Source organism: Petaurus breviceps, unplaced genomic scaffold (assembly GCF_028583685.1).
Source record: "Petaurus breviceps papuanus isolate PSGF00001 unplaced genomic scaffold, PetGlider_PUasm1.0 688, whole genome shotgun sequence".
NCBI lineage: Eukaryota > Metazoa > Chordata > Mammalia > Diprotodontia > Petauridae > Petaurus > Petaurus breviceps.
Window position 1 is genome coordinate 22,272,500 of NW_027186457.1, and position 20,700 is coordinate 22,293,199.

The window sequence follows — 20,700 nt, forward strand, 5'->3', positions numbered from 1 at the left end:
CCCCTCAGGCCCCAAATGTACTCTCCTGCTTCTACCTCTTAGAAAAATCTCATTGTCTAACATGTCTGATTGCCTGGATTGCTAGTGCCCACCTCCTTCAAGGTTACTTTATACTCATTTTGCACGTGTACATGTCCCCTCCAGAAGAATCTTAGCTCCTTTAGGACAAAGGACTGTATCATTTTTGTATTAAATCTCCAGCATCTAGCAGTTTTGGGCATACAGGAAACATGAAATTTTCTTAATTTTTTCTAGCTTCCAGTAAATCAGATACTATTCCCCTTATTCTAGGAAGTTGTACTCCAAGCTGTTAAGGAAAATCCAGTGTTCTAAAAAGGGTTTCTTTAACTAATGATAATCTGATCAAAGTGTAGCAAGACTAAAATATAGCATATGTACTTTCAGATTTTTACTGAAAATTCTTATTTGTCTAAAGTCTTTTATAGTTCCTGTTCATTTGGTTGATTGAACCTAAAAGCGCTACTTGGGGATTTGTATTTCAATCACTAAAGGGTTCCACTTCATCCCTCTGATGGAAATTGCAGATAAGTTTTAAAAAGTTAGCCAATCCATAAACACTCCAGATTGCTTTGGCCTTCTAATGATAACAATTTCTTTTTTTGGCTGCAATCTCCTACATGCCCAAGATCATAGTTAATAAGTGACAGAGAAAAAAATGAAACTTGCTACCTTAGTGTTCAGTCACATATACTTGATCATTTTATAAATTGGAACCTCTAGTTCATTTTCTTTTCATTCAAGGATTGTACCCGTTTTATCTTCTTTGGTAATACTGCATCTAGCAATTATCTCCTACTGACTGGTACAACAGATTATTCAAACAGAATTTGCCGGAGCAGTACACTCTTGAAGAGATATATTGCTAATAGCCAACCATATCTTCATAGTGAATTTAGAGGACTCGCACATAAAATTCATTTGCTCAAAAAGCCCTTCTGCAAGGCCCAGTGAATGCAAGAATTGGACATAACCTGTATTGTAACAAAAGTCCCTTAAGTTTCTGTTTTAAGATCCCATGGCCCTCACAAAAATCAAGTACACCAAGTTCCTTTAATACAGGTCAAAGCCTGTTACAATGAATTCCATTACAGTCAAAATCTTCAAACAGTGAGAATTATTTCCAAACCTACTCAACAACCACTTTATTTTGAGGTGTATTATATACAACCAAGTGCATACAATGAAATAATGTGGTTATCCCCTTGAAATTTATTACAACTAAAAGTTAGAAAATGAGATGTTGATAATCTCATAAACTATTTAATTTTGTATTGTTGACCGACATCCTTAGATAGAACATAGAATTCAGTAGGGGGGAAAGAAGAAGAGGAATAGGAAGTTATGTTTTCCATAGATGAAGACAATACAGTGAAGGAGGGGCACATTCTATACGGGGAAAGCATTTAAACAATTTTAAAAGCATACTGTACATGTATCAATATGCACTCTCCAACTTATTCCTTACATCTATTCCAAAGCCTCAGCAGTAATGTTTCCTTTAATCTAAACAGTGTAATACAAAGCATATTATCATCTAATAATTAGACATTTAAATGAGGTTTTGTTTTTTCCTTTAACAAAAGCATCAAATATTGAGGGCATTTTTATTTTTAATTGGGGCAAACCAATCAAAACGCACAAGATTTTAATTTAACCAAACATGCATAAATTGCTTAATATAAAATGCATAAGATGGGTAAATTACACATGTAAATACAAAGGGAATGGAGTTTTTACAGATGTGAAATGACTAATTTATACACCAATTTAACAGTCAATTTAGTCAATAAGACACTGTAAACAGAAAATACTTATTTGAAGCCAACTGTACTAAAGCAAGAAAAAATTTGCAATGGAATGGTTTGACTCAAAACAAAATTAAGGCACCTGCTTCAAATTTAGGGCAAAAATTTGCATTTTTATCGTACAGGAGAATCTGTTAACCAAGGCATTTATCTTCAAATGACAAACAGGGACCTGGTTATGTTAACTGAAGTGGCAAAAATACAACTAATGAAGGACGTAGAATCCTACCTACCTCAGCTAAACACCAGTACTTGCAGCCTTCCTATTCTTTTAAAAAGACAAGAGTAGTTTCCTTACCTCTGTTAAACCTTCACTATCAGCGTCATTGCTACTTTAACTGCCTCTGGTTAAACAGATTGGAAGCTAGTTAAGAGAAGCCTGTCAACTATTTATCATTATAGCCTTGTCTAGATGTTATCAAAGTGAGGGGCTAGGAAGCAGTAAAAGCCACTTCCATATTTACCACATATGCCATTTTCATTAATATACAAGCCAAGTTCTGCCCACTGGTTGCGTATAACTACAATCAATGAGAGAAAGTGGCTAGGTTTTTTCTTAAACTCAAAATTTACTTCCCTCTCCCAACCTCAATGTAACAGGAAAAGTTAACTGATAGCAATTTAATGTCAAGTATCATATCTCCAAACTTCAAGGTGAATACTAAAGATTAAGCCCAATGTATTTTGTAACAAAATGTCAATACAACTTTATATATGTATATCTTCATGGGGGAATTCTAATCTTAAGTCTAAAAAAAAGTAGACTTAAAGTTGATCTTAATTTAGTTGGTGTGCCTTTTTTCTTTTTTTGGTATTGAAAGTGCTATCAACATGCTATGAGGTCTAAGGCACAGCTGGACTCAACAGCATGTCACAACCTGATAAATGAGTAGTGGAATTTCCATAATACATATTTTCCAAGCCATGCCATAGTGAACTGCTTAATTAGTATGGGCTAACTTGCAAATCCTAACCTGTGGTGAATACCCTTAATAGTCGACGTAAACAATTCAGGAGACACTCACAGCACACTTACAAGCTATCGTTGACAGGTTCTACTATATCATCTCCTCAAAGAAATTGCAGTAACTAAGGAGGTGACAGAATGTTTCATCAGGTTGGTTTTTTTTTTATGGCCTCTTAGGTTAGTTTATTCAACCATGTGAAATCCAAGGTAGTGTCAAAGTAAATAATCTTATTATTAAATAAACGTTCTGGATCTAAGAATCTCCCTCTGTAGTATCACTGTGAAAGCCTTTTCATTTTCAGGTGCCAAAGGCTGGGGGGGGGAGGGAAACTAGGCTAACTACATCTAGGTGTTCCATTTATAAGCACCATGATACAGCACTGCTAAGTTTACCTACTGAATGTGCTTTCCATTCACAAGACAGCAATAAAGTGCCTAGCTGCTATATAAGAATCAGTTTCCAAATTTAAATTAAGACTAACTGCATTTATACATAAAAGGGCAAACAAAAATCAAAAAGACTTTTTGTCTATACAGATTTAATCTAGGTATCTATACTGCATACAGTCTTCAGAATCACATAAAACGAGAATTTAAACTGGACTGAATAAGTCGGGTCCACCATCGTAGATCAACAATCAAATTTTATTGCTTTATACATGTGGTGCTTTTCAAGGCACTGTGGTATGAACTAGAAAACTTGGAATGACTTGTGAAGAAACCTTGGAATGACACATGAAGGATGACATGGAGAGTCATTCTGAGGCAGGATGCTTTACTGAACTGTTTTTAAACCAGGGTATCAAACATCAGGAATGAGTTCAAGTTATAATTCACAGGAGAATGAAAACATCTTAAGGTCAGTCACTTCACATGCCCATCCTGATACTCTGAATAATCTGGAAAATTGCTGTAAGGAGAAGAGGGACACATTAAAACGATGCTTTAAACAAACCTATCACGGCTTACGTTCACTTGAAGGGCTCACAAACTGCACACTCCTACGAGGCTCTTGGGCAAGGCAGGAGGGGCCCCCGGTCTACTACCACCGGCCACGCCGCTCCACTTCTCTCTGGTTGAGCGGCGTTACCTGTAAAAGGGGGGCCCCAGTCGGTCTAGAACCGCCCGAAGCCCGTTCCGGGTCCGAACCCCCCAATTTTAAGACACCGCGTTTGGGAGGAACCACGGCGGTGCCACTGAAGCCGGGGTCTGTCTCTTGGATTACATAAAGGGGCTCGGCGGCCGCCGACAGACGGGGATCAGGGCTCCGCCGGCTCTGAGCTCCGCCAAGCTCGCGACACATCGCGACAGGAGGGGGGGATCCCCCGCCCCAGGCCGCGGACACGAGTGGGCGACACTTACCCGAGCCACAAACCACAAAAATGAAGAGCGCCAACAACCAGGGCCCCACGGACGCCTTCTCCTCGGGGGCGTTCCTCTGCAAGGGGAGAAGGCGCGGCGTTAGTGGCGCCCCGGGCCCGCGTCCGGGCTCCCGCCCCCCCGCCCGCCGCCCGTCGCCCCCCGCCCGGGCCGGCCTCCTCACCGACGTCTTGGCGACGTTGCCGCGCTGGGTGATGTTCTTGCTGTGCTTCTCGTTGGCCATACGGATCCGCTGCTTGGCGACCATCTTGGCTCCCTGCGGCCGGTGCCCGCTGCCGCCCCGCCGGGGCCGCTGCCGCTGCCGCTACCGCTACCTCCGCCGCGCTCACAGAACTGGGGGCCCCCGGGCGCGAGCTCCGGCCGGCCGCTGGCGAGCCTGTGCGCGTGCGCGCCGAGGGGGGCGGGGGGCGCTCCGCTCCGGCTGTCACCGCGAGAGCCGCCGCGCCGGGACACGGAGGGGAGGCCGCGCGCGCGCGCTGTCAGCGGGGGCCGCGCCTTCGGGAAAAGGGCCGCTGGGCCGCACCCGAGGCTGCCGAGGAGAAAGGGGAAGCCGGCTGGAACGGGTCGAATTTGTAGAGGCGGCTCTGCGCTGCTCCGAGGCGTCCGGCTGCCAACGTCAGCACTGGGAAGGCTCCGCCTCGCGGAAGTGCGCAGGCGGCCGCCAAGCCCGCCGGAGGCGGGGCCTTCCCGCGCCCCTCCCCCGGCCTATCAGGGGCCGCCCCGCCCTCCTCCCGCCCCGCCGCTCCGGAAGAACCACGTCGTCTCCTCCGCGGCAGCGAGGACGTGTAGGTCCCGCAGGGGCCGGGCCCCGGCCCCGTGAACTCTGACCCGGCCCACCGGACGGACGGAGATCTCTTTCCGGGACAAGATGGCGCCCTCCAGCCCGCTGTTGGCAGGTGGGTCCTGGGTACCGTTGTGGCTTGGGGGGCCGTGGACCCGATTCCGCTGGAGCACCGACTGAGGGCCCTTTGGGGTTGGGGCCGCCCGCCGCGTGGTCGGCGCCGCCGGGATTCGGGGCCGCTCCCGCCCCGTGTCGCGTGGCACTCGGAAGTGAGGCTCGCGGTAGCTCCGAGGAGGTTGGAGCTGGGCAGAGGGTGGGTGGGGAGGGGAGGGCAGCGGGGCCGGGTCTCGGGGACCCTCCCCCTGCTCTCCCCGCCCTGCGGGGCTGGGCCAGGCTTAGGTACACGTAGCCTCCCCGAGATCCTTGGCCCTGGGTGACAGCCAGGGGCACGTGGAAAGACCCGGGCCTGCCCGCAGGCATTCATTAGGCTCCTGCTGTGTACTTGCAAGAGGAAGGAAAGAGACGAGCACCCGCAGGGCTGTCCTCCGGGAGCTCGCTGTCTCTTCTAATTAACTATTTACGCACATGAGGGAGACACGATCCTCCAGTGGGAGTGGGGGTGGGGTCGGGGTCTCTGAGGGAAGGCACCAAGATCCAGCAGGACTTTGTAGGAGGCGGGATTGGAGCTGAGACTCGGAGGAAGCCAGGGGGACTTGGGCAGTAGAGAGGGAAGTAGAGACCGCCCCCTCCCCTCCACCCCCCATGACTGTGGTCCGCTTTGTGTCCCGGGGACCGAGTGGGGGAGGATGGCTGCATCAGCTCTCCCAAGCTCTCGGGGTCAGCCCGGCCACAGGAAAGCTATTTGTGGTCAGGACTCTTAGGACGTGGTTTGTCCTGCAGACGCACGGGAGGTCCTGGCCAGACCTTTGATTTCATTCCTTGTGGGGTTTGGTACTGGATCTGGTGCTGCAGAGATACCGAAAGGTTTAGGGACTTGTCCAGGGTCACACACCCTGGGTATGCTTCAGGCTTAGATCTTTCTGACTGGAGGCCAGCTCTCTATCCACGAGGTCCTTCCAGCTTTCAGAAACTGGAGGTTAGAGGTGAAGAATGAGTAAATTTATTCAACAAATATTTATAGTGTGCCGAACTTAGAATCCAGAAGACATAGGTTTGAATCTTACTTAAGACCCTTACACTATGTAATCCTGGGCAGGTTAGGTCACCTTTCTTAGTTTCTTTATGTTTAAAAAAGAATCAAAAGCTCCTTAGGGTCAGGTGAAATAACAAATGAAAAGTACCTAACCAACCTAGGGGCATTAATTAAGCATCAACTGTTATTACTGTTAAATGACTCCTATTCTGGGTTTCCTGTTCTTCTGCATACTGAGATAGAAAAGATAGAGCCTCTGTTCTCAAGTAGTTTAAGTTGAGACATCATTGATTGAGTGCCAGACTTGGATTCCAGTCCTGCCTCACCCACTAGCTGTTAAGTTCTGGGGAAGTCACTTCCCACATGAGAGTAATAATAGCTAAAATCTGACAGGCTTGTGAGAGTCAAATGAGACAGTGCAAAGTAGTTTTCTAACTTTAAAGTGCAATTGTTATTCTAGAATAATATTAATTAACCTCAATATTAGTGGGGTCCGAAATAGAAAAACACTGAAAGAACTGAACCTGTGGGAGTAGAGGCAGGGTTTGTGGCCTAGAACAGAACCTCGGATCAGTAGCCAAAGGGCCCACATTCTTTGCTTTCCACATTTACTCAAGGTCCTCCAGCTGTCAGGTAGCTGAGAGGGGCTGGGAACATGAGGTCTTAAGACTCCCAATCTGTTGCTTTTTTTGTTACTTCACATTGACTCGAGAGCATGAACTCTTTTTCTCTTGAGTATTTTAGCTGGCAGCAGAATTTTCTGGACACTGCCCTCCTTTAATTTCAAGTCTCAGTGGGTTAGAACTTGGTCTGGTTGCCCTTTGTTTTGCCCGTAGTTCCTGGCACAGAAAGGTAGGGAGAGGAGATTGATCTATGATTTCATTAGTATAGGGAGATCTTCCTCTGCTAGTGTAGTCGAGCACTTTAACTGCAGCATATGGTAGAGAGTCGTTTGTTTCTGGAGCATTGGCATCAAACACAAATGGAACAGATCCCTGTAGCCACATATTGACTTAGAAAACCACAAACTAACATCATGTTATGTTGTATATTCATTTTGTTAAACATTTCCCAGTTAGATTTTTTCTAGCTGAGGGATCCCACTGCATTCTAGTTGGGCCCCTCTGATCTAGAGCACTGAGAGGTGAAGGAACTTGCCCAGGGTTCGTTCACATGTTCACATGGGATGGGTAAGATGTGGGACTTCAGTCTGGGTCACCCTGGCTTCAAGGCCAGCTCTCAGGATCTGCTGTCACTGCCTCCATAAATGCCAGCTGCCCAGTATGCAGTAGATGTTTGTTTTTAAAGATTGAATTCCTTGTAAATGGTTTTTTAAAAATTGAGAGAGAATCTGTCAACTCTAACAGGGGGTGGGCACTCTTTGGCATACGAATAGTGTGTAGTAAACTGGGCACTTGGGGGTATTTTCCAGAGAGGAGGCCTGCAGAAGGCAAAGAAATAAGACTTAGAAGGAAATAAGTGGATACCCTTGGAACAGGCTCAGGATAATTGATTGAAAAAGCAAAAGTCAACAAACAGCACCAGGAGAACAGCATCTGAAAGGGAGCACAGTTCTAACCCTTTCTTCCTGGCATTTCAATACTCAGTATTCTCTGGTAAGGGCCAGAATGATAATAGAGGACTTGGAATCATATGCCACCTGCTTTTGAATCCTGCTTCAAACACTTACCACTAGTGTGACCATATGGAAGTCATAATCTTTGCCTCAGTTTCTCATCTGTAAAATGAGGGTAATAATTTGTTCAGAGAGTTTGTTGTAGGGAAAAAACAATATAAAGTTTGTCATGTGTTTTGCAAACCTTCAAGCAGCTATATAAATGCTAGCAATAAGACAGATAAAAAGTTAGAGCACTTATGCACTAACAAGTCTGTTAGGGAAAATACAAGAGACTGTTTAAGGTTGTGTTTATGTCTGTGCAGAGTGCTCTGGAAGCACTGGCTAATGGATGGGAGGGCTCAGGGACAGCTTCATGGATGAGACCCACTAAGAAGGGCATTGTCCTGACAACTGGATGACCTCCACTCTTGTTCCAGATCTACAGGCCACTTACCTTACTCTCTTAGTCTATAAAGGAGAGAATAATATTTGTTCCCAATGAATGGTGTCTTCATCAAAGGGGAGCATACCTACCCACATACATACATACCTACATATGTTCCTTTTAGTCAGTTTTTCACCCAGAAATGATAGTTCTTTCCCTCTATACAAGTGAGATTCCTGGTCCAGTTCCTATCTGTGTCCATATATGTGTACCTGATAAACTCTCAACAGATCCAATATGAGGTATTATTAGGGTGGGGTGGGGGAACACACTGTTTAAGTTTGACCTTTAAGGTGAAAGATACTTGACAAGATTTTGGCAGGTGGAGAAGGAAAGCATTACAAGAAAACAGCATGAGCAAAAGCAAGAAAACCAAGGAATAGCAGAATTTAGAGGGCTTGAAAGGAGGAGAGTGGAATATAAGACTTGAAGAGGATACCCTTGAATGGGGGAGGGGGGGATAGACTTTATTCTATAGTTGATGGGGAGCCAGTGGAGTTTTGGGGATAGGGTAACATAATTAGAACCATATTGTTGGGGATGGCTTGGAATCAGAGAGACCAAGGAACTTATTAGGAACCAGCTTCATTAGTTTAAGTTGCCATGTAATGGGTAGGAACAAAAAGGTGACGATGTTATGCAGGTTGGACTTGGTCAGTGGATGTAAGGATGACAGTGTCTCATCAAGATCTATTATTATACATATCTCATGTAATTGAATGAGATGTTTAATATCTGTTATTGATTTGAGGGAACAAAACTGACTTCCCAGTTTTTGGCTTCTAAGCCTTGGTAAGTGGTAGGCAAAGGGAAACCATTAACAATGAGAATGAAGACCAAAGGTCATTTGGAGAGGAAAACAAACTTGGTTTTTGAGCACGTTAAGCTTTAAAACATTCTGATGGGCATGTCTAGAAGATCTCAATTAAAATTAAGAGCACAAAAAGAAGGAAGAGTTTAGAAAAGGAAACAGAGGCAGAGAACATAGATGCCTCTTTTAGAAAAGAAAACAGAGGCAGAGAACATAGATGCCTCTTTTAGAAAAGAAAACAGAGGCAGAGAACATAGATGCCTCTTTTAGAAAAGGAAACAGAGGCAGAGAACATAGATGCTTTCTTTAAAATTTGGTGGTCTCCTAGTTCTAGTCTTCCCTCTCAAGGCCGTTGTTCATACAATTGCGAAATTCTTTTTTTTCATGCACTTGTGGGTTCTCAAAGACCTTAAAGTGGTTCTTTTTTGCCCAGGAGATAGGATAAAAACTCTTAATCTGGCTCCAGTCTGCCATTCCAGGCTCGTGTCTCATGATCTCCCTTTCTGTAATACACAGCCAGACCGAGCTCCTTGGGCTCTCCTTTCCTTCTCTTTGCCTTCTCCTGTCTCTTATCTACCAGTTGAAATCCTTTCTTCTTTCAAGGCCTACTGTAGGTACCACCATCTCCTTCCTTCAAGGCCCACCTTAAGTACCACCGTCTCCACCAAGTCTTCTCTAATCTGCCTCTTCGGATTTTCCTCAAGTACTTTATTTGGATCTTCAGTTATCACATTATTTTAGCCCTGTTTCATGGATAGAAAAACTGAGGCACACAAAAAAAGAAAAATTGAGGCACAGAATTTGATTTGCCTAAGAACACGTAATGGGTAAATGGTATAGCTGGTAATTTTCATAAACATTACTAGAAACTTACTTGGGTTGCAGGGACCAGAAGATCTCGTCTAGAGTTGAGTTAGTGGCCAAAGTAAACCTGACCTAGGGCCCTCTGCCAGAAAGGAAGTGGAAACATATATTGTTGCCAGTGTTGAATAGAACTTAAATATGGGGAAACATTGTTTTGTTTAGCAACTTGTTTAAAAACAGCAGTTGCCTATTTTTAGGACAGGTTGAAATAATTTCCTACATAAAACATAGGTACTCCACAGCTGCAGCACATAATGTAACAATTGTGTGAGAATTCAGAATTCTGTTCTCTAAAATATAATCCATCTATACCAGTTGGTCACTTGCTGATATAATTAAAAATACTTTGTGTATTCTAGAATCTTTCTCCCTAGTCTGTAGAATGGCATAAAATGTACATGTTTACTCACTTTTGTCTGGGGGAAAATGCCACCATCAAAAATCTTGGATAACATAGAGACTGTGAGTTAATAATATGTAATAAGCATTATGCAAATGTGCTTCAGTCTCATCTAATCCAGCTGAGTCTATTAACATAAACATAAGATATTTATTATTGCTATTAAAGTTGCTTTTGAAACAGATTTTTTTCTTCTGCTTTTCAACATAAAATGAGGAGTATTCTGTATTATAAACTGGCTTTTATCATTCACCTTAACAAAGGCTTATGTGGCTTATATTATATTGTGTGGAAATGGTCAATATGTTTAGAAACTGTGATCACTCAGAAGTTTTAGATAATCCTGAACAGAAATTTAGTCATCTAGAAATGACATTGTGACACATTCTTGTAGTGAGCTTTTATTTATATAGGGAAACATAGAAAAAATAATTATTTTTAACAGTGTAAGTATCTAGGGAAAAACTGACAAATTATTTAATTCCAAGTTGTGGCTGTATGTTTCTGTTTCCAGTGGAGTATAACCTTTTAATGGCCATTAATAAACAAGAAGTTTATTAGCCTTTAAAAATAACCTAGTGAGTTTCCTCATCTGTAAAATGAGAACATTGGATTATTGGTCTGTAAGACCCTTCCAGTCCTTTTTTCAGTGGTGCTTCTTAGAGAAACTCTTTTTATCTTGGGGGAAAAAAGGTTTTGGCCTAATCAGTACTAGGTTACCTTCTGCTTTTCCTGTAGTATTTTGTAGGTAAAACTGGACCTATGGAACTATCGAAAACTTAATTTGAACCTGCTATTTTCAAAAACAAGAATTGTAGTTTTAATGAAAAAACTGTGTATTGACCTGGTTTTCGATAGAAACAGTACTGTGTCTCAGTGAGGGACAAGTGCCACTGTAGGTTTAAAAAGTTTGAGTTCAGTCTTGTGGACCAAAAAGTAGTTAATTTCCTTCACCAGAAAAAGGAAGTGGAATCAGAGTCTGGTGGTTGCTTGAGCTTTTGAACTCCAGCATAGTAGGAAGGGAAATCCTCACCTCGGCTGTTTCTCTCTCCCATAGGTTGAGAGCTAGGATTTCTGGGCAATCCCAGTTTCCACAATGGATGGTAGGAAAGATAAGGAATTAAAGTTGCTTTTCATTTGTTTTTTTATTCACACACTCTCTAGTTAAAAGTTTTGTTATGCCTTTCTCCATTTGCTTTCTGGGACACAACTCCTTTTACTTGAGCAAGGAATGTGCAGCTAATTAAGTGACCTATGGATCTTGGAGGACCAAGCTGGTTGTGATCATGGGTGTCACAATCAATGGTAATGATATTCACATTTAAATAACACTTTAAGCTTTATAAAGTTTTCCTCAAAACAAACAAAAAACCACCACCTCTTTGATAAGTAATGCAATCCCATTTTGCAGATGAGGAAACCAAGACTCAGAAACAAATTATAGTTACCCACACAGCTTCTAAATGTCAGAGCCAGGACTCAAAGCTAGGTTTCCTGATTCCAGGATACTGTAGCAAATTGTTTCTGAAGAAAAAGTAAATGAATCTGGAAGAAGGCTATTTTTGCCTATTATTATGGCTTACCTACCCTGAGTAGGTTAGTGTTATAGAATGTAACTTTATTGTGTTGTTAGGATGTTTTTAGAATGTAAGTCTTCTCTTTCCTTGTGACTTGAAAATATTAAAACAACAATCATGTTAAATTTCCTATGGCCAGGATTGTGTAAAATCCTATAAACTGACTCATTCACTACTCTGCTCTGGCGTTACCCTTTACTATCTTTCTTTTTTCTTTCCTTAGATTTTCTTTTATTTTTAATTTATGGAATAAAACAAGCATTCCCATAACATAGAACAATAAAAAAAGATTATTGTATATGAAACTGCAAATATACTGTGTACAACTTGCTGTTTCTTTCACCTGAAATGATCATGTCAATTTCTTCCCCCCCCCCATCCCCCCATGGTTACCATTAGACATAAATAGGTGTGTATAGATATGTAAAATTATTCTATACATACTTCTATTCATTAGTTCTTTCAGTGAATGTAGACAGGAAATGGAGTGCCTATTGTGAATACCCTTATTATCTTTCCATTATTATTCTTCCCCCTGTGGTCCAGCCTACTTGCTATTCTTCACACATGTCACTCCATCTCCTGTGTATATGCCTTTGTGCTGGCCATCACTCCCTCTTCCCCCTCCCCCCCTCCATTTAGACTCCTCTCCCACTCATCCCCAACTCTAGAATTCTTGGTTTCCATTAGGACTTAGCCCAAGTGCTTCCTTCTATAAAATGCCTCTCCCAGTTCCCCCAGTGCCTTCACCTCTAAGGTCGCCTTGTATCTTCTTTATATGTACATGTATGTGTATGTGTGTTGTATTTCCCATTAGAATGTAACAATGATTTTCTGATCATTAATATCAGATGAAGCAAAATAAGGAGATATGTGCTTTCCAAGGGCATTCATCATTGTCATTTGTTGAGGAGGGATTCCTCGTAGATGATAGCACCTCTACATGTACCTTTTTGCAGATAAGATTATGCTTAGGGTATCAGCTCTGTCAACACAGGAAAAACCAATTGGCTGAAGAATGTCTGTTGTCCTGACTAGGACATGCATTCAGACAATCTATAATGCTTTTCTGCTAGCATATCTTGAACAGACAGTACAGAGGGGCAGTGAATTAGGCCCAGAATTGAATAGGAGGTAGAAAGGCTTCTTAGCCTTTGGTAAATTGCCACCTTTATTTAATGACCCCAAGCTTTTCCTGAAACCAAGACCCAGCTTTTTAGTACCGGTATTCTCGGTATTGTTTGGCTTTAATTCCTAGAAAACCAGTGTCTCTGAAGGGTTGAAACAAAAAATCAGTTATACAAAGGGTCGTGGAGAAATGCATGGTGGATATGAGCAAGCTCCATGCATCAGTGTTACTCATCAGAGGTCATAGGTAGAAAAGTCAGCTGAAAGATAAATTGAATTGTGTGGCAAGAGGCATCATCAGTGGACAGTCCATGAGCTACATCACTGCTGCTGTGCTGCCAGAAGAAAGTGAGAGGACACTCCCAGCATATTGAATAGGCCTGTTGTTGAATTTTTTTTTTTTATAAGCAATAAGGGTTAAGTAACTTGCTCAAGGTTACACGGCCAGTTATTTCTGGGTGTGGTGCTGAGTATCTGAGCCCGGATTTGATCCGGGTCATCCCGGCACTGGAGCCGGTGCTCTTACTCGCTGAGCCACCTGGCCGCCCCTAAGCAATTGGGGTTAAGTAACTTGCTCAAGGTTACACGGCCAGGTGTTTCTAGGTGGGTGCTGAGTGTCTGAGACCGGGATTTGATCTCCAGGTCTTCTCAACACTGGAGCCGGTGCTCTTACTCGCTGTGCTACCTGGCTGCCCCATCCTGTTGTCGAATTTTAAGAGGACATAGGCAAGGGCTGATTGTACTCAGAGAGCTTGCATGAATATGTTACTCTCTACATCTTAGGAAGAAATAATCACATTGTTGAGACCATATATCTATTTGAGTCTATCCTTAGAAAACTTGATTATCTCTAGTCTCAAATAGAAAGCATCACTGTTCATATTGCAGCAAGATTCATATGGTGATAAAAATCCATTTTGGTTGCATATTTGCTTATAAAAAGATATAGATGATAGATTCAAACTGAGTTTCTTTTTTAAATGCCTTATTTATACTGCTGGGTCCCAATTAACCCGATGAAGTATATTCTCCTTTAGACTATTCAGAATTACAATTGTGTAATATGGTAATTGGTTCCAGCCCAATGGAAATATGTAATGTGAATTTGAATAATGAGAACACCTCATAAGGTTTGTTATTCACATTTATCTGAACTTAGCTGTATCACTATCACTTCCCATTAATATCCCCGTCCTCAAATCAAACTGTACCTTTAAAAATTTTAATAGTCATAGCCAACCAAAACCAATATTACATGTTGGCTGTGACTACAGTTTTATAGCCCTATTACTTACTTGTAGTCCATGGCCTCTAGCAGGTTTCACCATTGGACCTCTGAAGGAGTGACCAAAGTTCTAAAGTGTTTCCATATTATTTTCCTTTACATTACTATTTAGCTTAAGATTCTTATCAATTGTTTTGTTAGTTTTTTGATACTACTGACATTTAGGACAGGGATTGTTCCATTTTTGCTCTTGTGTCCCTTTTGTTATTTTTGAAAGTCCACTTTTAGTGTAGGGACTAGTAGAAAAATCTATAGGCAACCTCTTTATACTTGAAAAGTGGAAAAATGTTTGATTTTGGGCCCTTAGCCCATTGCACTACCTTTAGGGTTTCAATAGCTAGAACAGGGTTTCTTAACCCAGGGTCCAGTGTCTCTTTTAAAAAAAATGGATAACTCTGTATTTCAATATATTTTCCTTTGTATTCCTCCATATGCATTTAAAAACTTTATTTTGAGAAGGGGTCCATTGGCTTCAACAGCTGTAAAATAGCATGTGAAAATAAAGTGGAAAAAGCAGTGTGAGGTGTATAGAGTTGCATGAATACCAGATATCCTTTGTTATTTTCAACTTGATATGTAAGAATATTAGAGTAGTTAGTATGGTATCACATTGCTTATGTATAATTATCTTGAGTACTGGTCCTGTTACAACCTTTTCGACCTTGACTGAACTAAATGAAGGCCAGGGTTCCTCCTTTAGACGCAGTCCTATGAATTGTTAAAATATAGTAATTGTCTTTTATTTTTCTTTCTAGTTCGAGGATCAGAAGGGCTCTACATGGTGAATGGGCCACCAAATTTTACAGAAAATACAGTGTTTCTAAGGTATGATTTATATTCTGAAAGTCTGCTAATTAAGGGGCAATAGTTTGTGTATTATTTTCAGTTTTAAAATTCAATATTTTATGTGAGAAAATGAAGACAGCTGTGGTGCAGTGGAAACAGAGCTTGCCTTGAAATCAGGAAGACACCTGAATTTGAATCCTGATTCTGACCCGCAATAGGCTCTGTAACCCCAAGTAGGTCACATGACTTTTCAGGGCTCTTGGCAACTCCCTTAAGTCTTTAGTCACTGTGTGAGAAAATAGAAATCCATATTTCTTGTTAAAATAATTTTATGAAACCTACACATGCCTGGTTTTCCTAGTCAGTATTTTGGGAAATAATGAATTTTCCTGAAAACATGAAACAATATTTATTGAGCAACTTGAAATACAGTACATTTATATTATAGGACTTTTAAAGTCATGTTTAGAGCAGAAATAACACCGGGGAAGGAATAGATCCAGGTGCCTCCTGGAGCAGAAGCCTAAAGTCAATGAAGAGTCAGTCTTCTGTCCTCTGGACCAGAGAGGAGGGTCTTCAGACTGGAAAATAGAAAACAAACATGGTTAAAAGGAGATTAGATTCCAAGATAGGTAAAGAAATAGAGAATGCCCAACCAATTTAATTGAGAGCAAGTCTCCAGGCCTATATAAACGATATTCTGGAGTATTGAAAAAACTGGTAAAATCATTTTTGGAAATCCCTGGAGAAATCATGGAGCATGGACAATATTCCAGTGTGTTGTTGGGAGAAAAAAGTTTGACTCTCGAAGCTACAGCTAATACATTTATCATCAATCCCAGGAAAAAAATTTAGAATGGTTTGTTAAATAGAAAGTTTTTAAATACTTTGGAAGGGAGCAGTAATCCCTAGGAGATGGAATCAAGCCACTAAGAAGAAATCCTACCAGATTAACCATCAGTTAGCTAATCATCAAGCACTTACTTAACACCTACCATGTGCCAGGGACTGGAATACAAATAGTGAAATAATCCCTTCATTTTTAATGGGAAAGACAACAGCTACATCTGGAGGTATGAGCAGAATAAATACAGACAGAGTATTAACAAGGTGGCTTGGGAAGGGATCAGGAAATGCTTCATGTCAAGTGGTACTTGAGCCACCTCATGAAGGAAGAGAGGGATTTGTTGAGGCAGAGAAGAGGAAGTAGTGCATTCCAGGCCTGGAAGATGGCCAACAGTAGAAGGACCCCAAGCTGGGAGGGACCTGGCTGGCTGGATTACAGAGGGCAGGATGAGGAAGTGATGATCAGTAAGCCTAGAAAGGTAGATGGGGACCAGCCTCAAAGAAGAGACAATAGGGAATCACTAGAGGTGATTGAGTAGAGGAATGACATGGCAGGATCTGCATTTAAACATAATTACTTTGGTAGCTGAATGGAGGGTCAACTAGAGAGGAAGGGGAGGTCAGTCAAGAGACTTGTAGTAATCCAAGTGAGAGCTGGTGAAGGCCTCCTCTGCTAAGTTATGGAAAGATGTTGGGGAGGCAGAAATGGAAAGATTTGACAACTGGAATGGCTATGGGGGCAGGGGAATGTGGAAAAAGTAGAGATAACACCAGGCTTGCAAACCTGGGGAAGGCCAGAAGGGGATGGACTTGGAGGAAAGATAATTCAGTTTTGGATGTTTTGAGTTTGAGATGTCCAGTAGAACATTAGTGGGGTAATTAATTAGTGATTTGATGCTGAAACTTGGGAGAGAACCTAAGACTAGATAAATAGATCTCTGAGTCATCTGCATAGAAAAGAGGTATGTATGTTTGGGGGGGAAAGGACTGTCAGTCAATCAACAAGAATTTATTAAGTACTTAAGATATTCCAGTGAAAGGGCAGGAACAGGATCTGTGACCTTACAGGACTTATTCTGATATGAAGGAGCAACATGCAGAGAACCCTGTATAAAGATATAGAGGGATAGAGCTTGAAAGTAGAAGTTTACATCTCAAAGGGAAGGGGGAAGAGAAGGGGAGTGGAGTGGCCTTGGCTTATGATGTGGTTAGAGCTGACATCAGGAAGATTGCTTTTGTGGCTGAGAGCAAGAGACACTGGAGAATAAGGAGACTGAGGCAGGCTAACTGATTACAAGGCCATTGCAGCACACACACACACACACACACACACATACACACAGACATAAATGCATATATCTTCTCAACTCCTACAGATACAACTGTCCATATATGTGTGAGTGTATGCATATTAAGATTTGTGTGTGTGTGTGTGTGTGTGTGTGTGTGTGTATACATACATACCAATAGATAGTTATGTGTAAGCGAGGTAGAAAATAGGGACTTTGGGAATAGTTGTTCTAAGATGATGAACAACAAAATGAAGTCAATTCTCATTTTGTGTTCATGAAAGACTGATGAAGTCTCTAAATGTAAATATTAACAATTGTTTTTGGAAGTCACAAACACCTACCCAGGTAAAACACACACACGTTTGTTGCATATAGGTTGTGATTTCTACATTGACTAAAGAGAATCACATGATATACCATGTGAAAACAGTCAGAGTATACTAGCTGGGGCCAGTCTTTTAACCTTTCTAATCCTCAGTTTCCTCATTTGTAAATTAATGGTCCTATTTTTTTATATTTTATATATTTTTTAATATTTCTTTTTATGTATTTATCATTTATATTTTTATATTATATAATATAAATATTTATATTTCTAGAATATATATATATAATAGAAATATTTGTATTTATATTTCTTTTTTTCTTATATTTCTTTTATATTTCTAGAATTATACCTAAAATGTAGACCCTTTAATTTCTACCTAAAACCCAGTATTTTCCAGAAGTTTAATAAATTGGGTATTTAATTGGCTATTGAATTAACTTTTGTAAGATCAGTTTGTTATAAAGGATGAATCCTTACTTATCTTTAAATACTAACTTTCTGTTGTTATTGTCTTCAGGGAATCAGGGAAAAATTGCAAAGTCTATGCCTTTAGCAAGGATGGAAGCCTGTTTGCTTGGTGTAATGGAGAAAAGTAAGTGCATGTTGTAATTAATGTTTTCACCTTTCTGTTTGTTGTGAATATGAGATGTAATTTTGTTTCTGTAACATGTATTTTTTGGACATAGGTAGGCTGCGAAGAAGTTGGAGTGGTCACATTGGGAGAAAGAAGCCATCTTTCATAAAGGCTTCCTACCAAGTCCCCAGAGTTATTATAGTTACTGTATTTGTTTTTGTGCTTTTTAAAAAATTAATAGTTCAGACCTCAACACTAAAAATTAATAGTGGAGGGAGGGCAGTTAATTTGATAAATTATTTGCCTATAAAGAAATTGAGAAAAATGTCTTAAGTTATTGCTTTGTATTTTAAAGAATGTATGTTAAAAAACGTGCTGGAATTTAAAACATTTTATTTTTCTTGTTTATATGCCTGATGATTGAAATTAAATTATTTTAAAACATGTAATTATCATTGTCAGTTATGTAATTTGTAAAGGTATACTTCCTAAGTATATTTTTAAGTGAGTCAGCGGGTAGTATTGAAGTTTTATTACATAAAATATGGTATTAAGAAACTGATATGCCATCAAAAATTTTTTGGTTAGAAAAATACTATGCCTAAATTCACTTTCAAAATTATCCCTGTAAGAAAATCATTCATTCTTATTTTTTGCGTTATAGTACCATGTTGCCTTCCACTTCACAGAACCCAGAATAGATCTTTCTTGTTTGTTAACTTAGCTGTACTTAACACTTTACTGCCTCTGCCTTCTTCACCATTTTGCCTTTAAACAGACATGTCCTCACTTCCATCGGTTTATATTGTATTTCACAGATAGACAACAGTATCCTTCCTCTCTCCCAGATTACCTAGTCATGGCTGCTTCCAATCTTGTCTCTGCTTGCTTAATAAGTGTAGGTAGAAAGTAGCTATCCTAAAGACAGAGAACATAAGAGGGCAGGCCCAGAGAGTGCTGTCTACACACATCCTAAAGTTTGTGGAAGAATTTAACCTGCCATGTCTGATGGGTTGGTATTTATAGAGGTTAGGGAAGAGAATTGCATTAAATGGCATCATTTTTATTATGATTATTACTCCAACAATAACAGTAATAACAGCTAGCATTTATATCAGATCTGCACAATGTGTGACCTGTGGTCTGCTTTTGGCACACCAGAGGATTTTGGGTGACCTGTGGAAAAATACAGAGGAAAGCATCCGCTGTGTTCTTTGTGGGCTGCCCAAAATTTCTTGGTGTTGCTGCAGGCTGCAGGTTGTACAGGCCTGATTTATATAGTGCTTTAAGGTTCACAAATACATGGGTTACTTATATACATATATGTTAACTAGATTGCTCCTTGTAACCGCCCTGTGAGCTCTGGGTGCTCTTACTATCTTCATTTTACAGATAGGACTCTGAGACACGGGGAAAGCTGTTTGCCCAGGCTCACACACCTAGTGTATGTCTGAGGGAGAATTCTAACTCAAGTTGTCCTGATTCCAAGTACAGGGCCCTATCCACTGGGCCATCCAGCTGCTTGGATGCCTGCTGCCTCTTGGTGTGCAGCTAAAGGCATAAGCTATGAAGGTCATGATCCTTCCTGTGTGCAGATGCAGCTCTGGTTAGGAAAATAGAGCGCTACTACTTTGGCCATATGGAAATGTGCATTTGTCCCAGGATGCCACTGCCACCTATTCTGTCTGAGGTGCTCTTTGTTCTTGGTTCTGTGAGGAGTCTGAATATCTTAGCAGTGGCTGTTAATTGGATAATATTAAAAAACAACAACTCTGAAACTAATTTAACATGTAAAATAGATTCTGACCTAAAATTATAATTTGGGTGTATTTTCTATCATCTGTTCCATTTTACTTAGTCCTTTTAGCCTTGTTCCTTATAATTCTGTAAGGACTTGCCTCTCCCCTCTTTAGTCATTCAGTCCCACTGCCACACCACTAGGCCAGGCTCCTACTGGCACCCAGCTGTCTCTTCCTAGTCCTTGCTTCTTTCTCTCTCCCTATCCAGCTCACCTTCACACTGGTATGAGGCTGAGGATGTTTCTCCTGCAGGCATCTCTCTCGATCACATCTCTACTCAGCTCTAATGGCTTTCTTCCCCTTTAATGGCTTCCTTCCCCTCCAGGTACTTTATGCTTCAAACACAATGAACTATTAGCTCTCACCAACAGGCAGTTTGTTTTCTGTGTCTTTGTCCCCACGTCCTGCTGTTTAAAGTCCAACTCAGTTGCTTCCACCCTCTGATCTTTCCTGCTCTGATCCTCGCTCTTCTGTCAGTTCCCTCAGTAGCCCTTTGTACCCCTCCTATGCTCAGAGAATTATTTTGCATTAGATTATAGGACTGTTTATACAAGTTGTGAGTAGCTGAACCAGGTTTCAAACCCAGGAGAAATCAATCCAGATATAATGTCCTAGGAACATTTTAAGAAGAAAAATAATACTTTTGGGAAACCTTAAGAAGATTCCCAAGGGGAGTAGTGTCTGTGCTAAATGCAGAATTCTGAATGGCCGAGACGTGGAGGGTTCATTTTAGGTGTAGAGAGGTGGGAGATGGGTGCAATGTGGAGTCAGGAAATGACCAGTAATCCATTCTGGCTGGAACATAAGAGTGAATAAACAAATGAAAAAAGACTAAGCCTG

The 20,700-nt window shown here is 41.2% G+C and overlaps 3 protein-coding genes across 3 annotated transcripts in view; 2 read left to right on the top strand and 1 right to left on the bottom strand.

The window, feature by feature from the left end:
• SELENOT (selenoprotein T) overlaps positions 1-20,700 on the top strand; it is a 143,653-nt gene that overhangs the window by 38,547 nt on the left and 84,406 nt on the right. The window lies entirely within an intron of this gene.
• SERP1 (stress associated endoplasmic reticulum protein 1) lies at positions 1,136-4,536 on the bottom strand. The gene is made up of 3 exons (XM_069104749.1): positions 4,337-4,536; positions 4,156-4,231; positions 1,136-3,703 (listed from the first exon to the last, which is right to left on the bottom strand). The coding sequence occupies exons 1-3, from the start codon at positions 4,418-4,420 to the stop codon at positions 3,663-3,665; spliced, it is 201 nt and encodes a 66-aa protein (XP_068960850.1). The 5' UTR covers positions 4,421-4,536; the 3' UTR covers positions 1,136-3,662.
• EIF2A (eukaryotic translation initiation factor 2A) overlaps positions 4,893-20,700 on the top strand; it is a 33,979-nt gene continuing 18,171 nt past the window's right edge. Inside the window, exons 1-3 of the mRNA XM_069104748.1 lie at positions 4,893-5,069; positions 14,991-15,060; positions 18,005-18,079. Of these exons, the coding sequence (XP_068960849.1) occupies positions 5,042-5,069; positions 14,991-15,060; positions 18,005-18,079 (173 nt within the window). The 5' untranslated portion in view covers positions 4,893-5,041. The remainder of the gene's footprint in view (positions 5,070-14,990; positions 15,061-18,004; positions 18,080-20,700) is intronic.

Coding starts and splice junctions, on each gene's coding strand:
- SERP1 (XM_069104749.1), bottom strand. CDS start 4,420: ATGGTCGCCAAGCAGCGGATCCGTATGGCCAACGAGAAGCACAGCAAG. Junction 4,232..4,336: donor GCAACGTCGCCAAGACGTCG/GTGAGGAGGCCG, acceptor CTCCCCTTGCAG/AGGAACGCCCCCGAGGAGAA. Junction 3,704..4,155: donor TTTTGTGGTTTGTGGCTCGG/GTAAGTGTCGCC, acceptor TTCTCCTTACAG/CAATTTTCCAGATTATTCAG.